Source organism: Tachysurus fulvidraco, unplaced genomic scaffold (assembly GCF_022655615.1).
Source record: "Tachysurus fulvidraco isolate hzauxx_2018 unplaced genomic scaffold, HZAU_PFXX_2.0 HiC_scaffold_109_np12, whole genome shotgun sequence".
Classification (NCBI taxonomy): domain Eukaryota; kingdom Metazoa; phylum Chordata; class Actinopteri; order Siluriformes; family Bagridae; genus Tachysurus; species Tachysurus fulvidraco.
This window is the reverse complement of record NW_025927139.1, coordinates 1-6,496: the sequence shown is the minus strand read 5'-3', so window position 1 is coordinate 6,496 and position 6,496 is coordinate 1. Positions and strand designations below refer to the sequence as shown.

Below are 6,496 nucleotides of genomic sequence, written 5' to 3'. Positions count from 1 at the left end.
TATTGTAAAAAGCGCTATACAAATAAACTTGAATTGAATAAATAAAAAGCAGCAGGTGAGTTCATAGGTCTTCAAGCACAATGTAAAGAGTCAGAGAAAGAGTAAGACGAGGAGGAGAACAAGGAGAACGAGAAGGAGGAGGAGGAAGGGGAGGAAGAGGAATCAACAGAGGAAGAGGAAGAGATGGAGGCCATGCTGGAGGTAGAGGTAGTGGTAGAGGTAGAGGAAGAGGAAGACAAGAAGATGTCCAAATCTGACAAATGAGATCCGCGCAACACTGGTTGACCACGTTGTCAACCACGGCCTGACGCTGAGGGAGGCTGGACTGCGAGTACAGCCAAATCTATGCCGATACACAGTGGCAAGTGTGATAAGAACATTTCGACTGGAAGATAGATACAGTGTATTGTAAAAATATCATCATATCAACATCATATCTACACTGAACTACACAATTTTGCATGACACTGTTCTTCAGAGAGTTTTACGAATGAATGGAGAGGAGATCCAGCATGAGTTCATATACGTAGATGAGGCTGGGTTCAACCTGACGAGAACACGAAGGAAGGGACGAAACAACATTGGCCTCAGGGCTATAGTAAATGTCCCAGGGCAACGTGGGGGTAATATAACACACTGTGCAGCCATTACACAGAAGGGAGTCCTCCACGCGCCATGTCCATATGGGCCCTTACAACACAGCACTCATACTTACATTCTTGGACCAATTGCACAAGATAACAGCAGCAAATCAAATCGATCATATGCAATATATTGTTGTTTGGGACAATGTGTCTTTCCCCTGCTCTGCTCTGGTTCAGAACTAGTTTCAGCAACATCCACATTTCACCGACCTATATCTTCCACCATACTCTCCATTCCTCAACCCTATAGAAGAGTTTTTCTCGGCATGGCGGTGGAAGGTTTATGATCTCCGTCTCCAGGCTGAGGTACCCCTCATCCAAGCCATGGAGGAGGCCTGTGACCAGATGGAGGTAGCAGCAATGCAAGGATGGATTCGTCATTCATGACGTTTCTTTCCAAGGTGTCTTGCTAATGACAACATTGCCTGTGATGTTGATGAAATTCTCTGGCCAGATCAAGCTAGGCGAAGAGACAATGTCTAGTTTTTTTTGTATTTTTTACCATAAACTTACAGTACATGTCAACATTTTGGGTGTGTTGACAAATAAATGAGTTTCTTCAGTCTGCAACATAGTGTTTGGTGAATTTACATTATATTTGTACTTTTTAGGTTTATCACAGCAGAGTGTAACCCGTGCAAACAGAGTATAGTAATGTGAAATGTGTGTGTTTCATATGGTAACAAAGTGTGGTTTTTAAACAGAAGTGTATAGTTTTTACAAGAGTGTTTAATTATGCAAGGGATCTGTAGTGTTTTGCTAATTGTGTGTGTGGTTGTGCTAATTGTGTGTAGTGATTTGAAAACACGGGCCCTGTTTTGAAAATCGTGCTTAAGCAATCCAAAAAACTGTAATTTAAAAATGTACCAGTATGAGATAAAAAAAAAAACAGGAAGTCAGTTAGTACAAATTAACATCAGCCACAAGTAGGAAGTGTATTTGTCATGCAAGTCTCTTAGAGAAACATGGGCTTTTACTCACTATGTGGTTCTGTAACTCTCCTTGGGTTTTTCCTCTGTATATCAGGTAAGACTAAAACTCTATCATTCTCATATACTGTCTGGGTATCCTTCATTTTCTAAAGGGTTAAAGAAGCTCTTGTTTATTTCCTTTCATGGAGCAGTGGCTGTTAACAGCTTTCATCACTGGTAGATTAAATGTACCTCAGTAGTGACACAGTGATTCCTGAATGTTCTGATCGTCCTGATTCAGTATCTGAGTAACGCTAATACTGCTTCCTAATGTGGCTTGCTTGCAGAGGTAGAGAGCATGAGGACACTGAAAAATGTAGCTGTAAAAAGAGGAGGATCTGTCACTATTCCATGTATTTATGATGAGAAGTACAAAGCACACAGTAAATACTGGTGCAAAGGGTACTATTGGTCTACCTGCAGTATCGTAGCCTATGCAATCTCAAGTGGAAATCCATCAGTCATTGATCATCCAGAGCAGAATTTGTTCACGGTGGAACTGAACTCTGTCTCTGAGTCTGGAACGGGTTGGTGTGCTGTAGAAATTGGGGATAAATGGCAAAAGGATGACCGGGAATATTTGTACCTTACGGTTAGTCAAGGTAAGAAACTGAAATGAGTCAGAATTATAATTGTTATAGATTCCCTTAAACCACCCATTTACTGCATATTTATTCAGATCCTCGTCTGTCAGTGAGGGAGAGCAGAGTGAGAGGTGAGGAAGGAGGCAGCGTCACAGTCCAGTGTCTCTACAGTGCTGCGTATCAGAATAAACAAAAGCAGTGGTGCGGATTTAAAGATGAACAATGCAACACAGTGAGGACATCCCAGAATTCAGCAGTGTACATCAGTGATGATGGGAGAAGATCCTTCAGTGTGAAGATGAGCAGACTGAAGAAGAGTGATGCTGGATGGTACTGGTGCAGTGCAGGAGATCTGCAGGTTCCTGTTCACATCAGTGTCAGTGATCCACCTCCAGGTATTATCACAAACACTGATCAACTTTAACAAATGATGAGACAGAAATCACACTGATTATTTTACTTTGTTTAACAGTCACTACATTAAAGACAAAAGTACTGACTACAACAGTGACTACAACAGTGACTACAACAGTGACTACAATCGCTCATCAAGACAACACATACACGTAAGTAGGAAAGCTTCATGTTATTTAGGCATGGTGTTTTCCTCTGCAGTTTTACTTGTTTTTTATTCATGAACCATTTCAAAGATTGAAGTGATGTGAAAAATAAACATCATAAAAAAATGGATATAAATCTGTCTGAGGCAATCACCATGAGCTAATGTATATGAATGAAGGAAAAATATTTAAAGTGATCAAACTTTACTTTCTTTATCTTTTATGTTGTAAACAAATCTGACTCAAAGCACAATTTACAAAACATCAGATTTACATATATGGAATAAAATTTGTGTATCAGTTCTTCTTAACGCATGTTTCTAATTTGAGTTTTTTCTCACCCACAGTGTTGGTAAAACACCTTTATTCTTTCTCACAGAAAATGTTGAACACTTTAGACCATGATGTTTTTCTCTGCAGTTGTATAGATATGTAAATTTGTTTATTCAAAGACAAACATGTGAACATTACATGATAATTTCTTGCTTGTTGAAACTTTCTCATGTCACATGATCTTATGTAAATACACATGAAATCAATGAGTACCAGATTTAGGAAAGAAAATTTTCTACTAATATAATTTTAAATTTTCCTTTTTTTACACTATTTTTACATAATTTTATATAATTTTACACCACAGGTATAAAGTAATAAAATAAGTACATGTACTCTTGGTACAGTACTTTATTAAAGTAGAACATTTAAATGATTTGTAAATGTTGTAATAGTTTGATACTTTCCACTTCTCCCTAACTAGAGAACATGCCAATAGGATATTTAACTACTGATGATGAATGAAGGATTATTAATGCATGATGATTAATGATGAACTGATTTAATGAATATTTTCACTGCAGTTGATTCAGCCAGTCTGTGCTAAATAATGCTTCAAATGTTTGTCAGTAGTTTGGTTTGGACCCTGAACCATTGGTACCTGGTGGCCCTTCTTCTGCCACTGGTGATACTGGTCATCATCATCTGTATGCTCAGAAAGAAATGTGGTAAGTGTCCCTGGTGTGTCTGTAGTTTTGAATTAGTTCTCATTCTTCTATTATTTCAAATGCGCAGGTCTGAGATGTGAAAATCCATTCACTGGAGGTTCATTAACAAGAAATTCAACACAATCAAATATAATACAGTGTTCATACAACCAGAGGACAGATTCAAAGATTTGACAGTCAGATAAATCAGTCAGGAGTCAAACACAGTGCACCTAGAATCTGTGGGCAAATAGAAAACAGGAGAACAGAGGGGAAGAAAGTCACATACACTGATTGTAAACTCACCAGTTATTACAGTCTGAGCCTTTACACTGTATTTATCTGTAATGTCATGAATATAACTTGTTTTTTTTTTTCGGAGATAATGTTGATTGCAGGTTATGAGCTTTCTGAACGCTGGAATCCCACGGTTCTTATAGTCGCCATCTAGTGGGGAAAAAAGACATGACAGGGTGCAGGTTTTTTTTTTTTGTTTGTTTTTTTTTTGTCAACCTTCATTAATGCTTTTCTTTATTGATAATAAAGCTCATACACACAAAGCACCCATAAACAAACAAATAGGACATTGTAAAGTAAAAGTAAAACATCATTTAGGGCACCGGAATTAAAAATAGTTAGAAAATTACGATTTAATGTCAGAAAAATATTTAACAGAACAATCTTAATAACCTTCACATAGAGAGGCAGTAGTGTATGTAGTGGGCATAACAACATCAGTGTCTAAATGTGTGACATGGACCACAAACAAACACAAAAATCCCCGACAAAACCCAGACCCATGTGTGTTTTAACTCAACATAAAGTGAAACATGACTGCACTTTTATTTCTTTTATTTTGGAACTTCATGCTGTTTGATTTTATTGATTTAGAACTTGATATTTCAATAAATTAGACCTTGTAAACTTGGAGTATTTCATCACCATTTCGTGGGGTGATGGAGGACAGGTGGGGTTTGAAAATCAACCAAAGTTAGCAGAAAAAGTTTGAGCTCCACAGATGTACACAGAACATGAGTGTAAAGATTAGGAAGAAATAAATGTAAATATAGGTGAGGTGATGGTGCCCTCTAGTGGCACAAATGTATTATTTATTTATTTGTTTGTTTGTTTGTTTGTTTGTTTGTTTGTTTGTTTGTTTGTTTGTTGTTTTAAGTGAATACAATTCAAAAAATATTTAATTCCGTTGAATATGTGTAAATTTATTTTTATTTATTTGTTTGTTTATGTATTTATTTATTTGTTTTTTGTTTGTTTATTTATTTATTCTCTATTCCAGAGTTAGAGAATCAAACCAGGATCAGAGAGAGTTAGTACTGTGTCTTATGTCTTATGTCAGTGCCTTTAGTACTTTTTAGCACATTTAATGAACATCATCACCACAATTCCTCATCAATGCTGTTATTTAACAGTAAATAAAATCTTTTCATAAAAATAAAATTAAAAAATGAAAATAAAAAAATAAATAAAATATGTTAATCAGTTAAGTGAGTTCAGATTACATTAATGTGAATCATAGAATTAATAAACTGTATTAATAATAATACTTTATAAAGAGAAGTGTGTGTGTGTGTGTGTGTGTGTGTGTGTGTGTGTGTGTGTGTGTGTGTGTGTGTGTGTGTGTGTGTGTGTGTGTGTGTGTGTGTGTGTGTGTGTGTGTGTGTGTGTGTGTGTGTGTGTGTGTGTGTGTGTGTGTGTGTGTGTGTGTGTGTTGATTAGAGTAAAAAACAGGCCACTTTTACAGATGAAGACTCCATTATATACAGCACTGTGGTTAAAACCAAGCCAAAGGTAAAGACCTCAATCCACTGCTCCAAGTCTACATTATTTTTTGTATTATTATTATTATTATTATTATTATTATTATTATTATTATTATTATTATTATTATTATTATTACTACTACTACTACTACTACTACTACTACTGTAATAAACAGGATGAGACCTACAGCTCTGTAAACACTGCTTCCAACAACAAAACTGTAGAGTAAATTCTGTTAAAAGGAGTCTGTTCCAGTTCAGTCCAAGCTACAGATCTAAGTGTATAAATCCATAATAAACACTTACTAAACTGCCAGGTACTTTATTCATATCCTGTTCTAGGTTTCTCCAAATGATGTCACTAATGAGACCCTCTACAGCTATGAGGTTTACCAGTAAGAGGTTTGTGATTAAAAATGTATACTTAACCCACTCAAATATGTAAAGTAAAATTACAAACCTTTCACACAGCAATTGTATTTATTCCCTTTAGAGGATGACTTACTGTCCACTGGCTGTGGGGCCTCAGGGATCTCTACTGGGTCGTGTGTCCATCCTCAACATCCTTACAGATAAAATCCCAGTCAGGACAAGGACAACATGCCCCACACTCACTCCACAGACTTACATCAGAGTCACATGACCCTCCGTCATTCAGAAAAATAACAGTTTCCTCACTATAGCTATCAGATTGCACTTATTCTCTTCTGTACTTTAATTTTTTTAGGCCTTTGCTTGATCTGAAATGTATTTAAAGTGTTTATATTTCATGTTTTTATTTCATTATATCTTAACTCCAAATTCTTTTACATTAGCTTTCATAATTTCTGTTCACATGGTCTACAGTCCTTATATACAACATTAGTGTACAACATAACACACTGCAGAACCCACAAAGCTTAATGAGTAAAAACCTGTAGGACAAATATCTTCTGATTTTAAATTAAATCATGCTATTATTACACTTTGCTACGCT

At 36.2% G+C, this 6,496-nt stretch overlaps 1 protein-coding gene across 2 annotated transcripts; it reads left to right on the top strand.

Annotated features, from left to right (window-relative positions):
• Positions 1-1,567: 1,567 nt before the first annotated feature.
• Positions 1,568-6,453, top strand: LOC125140605 (polymeric immunoglobulin receptor-like). Of its 2 annotated transcripts, XM_047809764.1 has the most exons (7): positions 1,568-1,670; positions 1,903-2,217; positions 2,295-2,594; positions 2,672-2,765; positions 3,663-3,760; positions 5,863-5,922; positions 6,014-6,453. In XM_047809764.1, the coding sequence occupies exons 1-6, from the start codon at positions 1,610-1,612 to the stop codon at positions 5,874-5,876; spliced, it is 882 nt and encodes a 293-aa protein (XP_047665720.1). In that variant the 5' UTR covers positions 1,568-1,609; the 3' UTR covers positions 5,877-5,922; positions 6,014-6,453. The 2 variants fall into 2 exon arrangements, with proteins under 2 accessions (XP_047665720.1, XP_047665719.1); XM_047809763.1 differs by lacking the exons at positions 5,863-5,922; positions 6,014-6,453 and having other exon boundaries at positions 3,663-4,822.
• Positions 6,454-6,496: the final 43 nt, after the last annotated feature.

Bases quoted from the DNA above. Each gene is read 5' to 3' on its own strand.
- LOC125140605 (XM_047809763.1), top strand. From the start codon at position 1,610: ATGGGCTTTTACTCACTATGTGGTTCTGTAACTCTCCTTGGGTTTTTC. The intron at 1,671-1,902 runs GTAAGACTAAAA...GCTTGCTTGCAG, and splicing joins GTTTTTCCTCTGTATATCAG to AGGTAGAGAGCATGAGGACA. The intron at 2,595-2,671 runs GTATTATCACAA...TTTGTTTAACAG, and splicing joins TGTCAGTGATCCACCTCCAG to TCACTACATTAAAGACAAAA.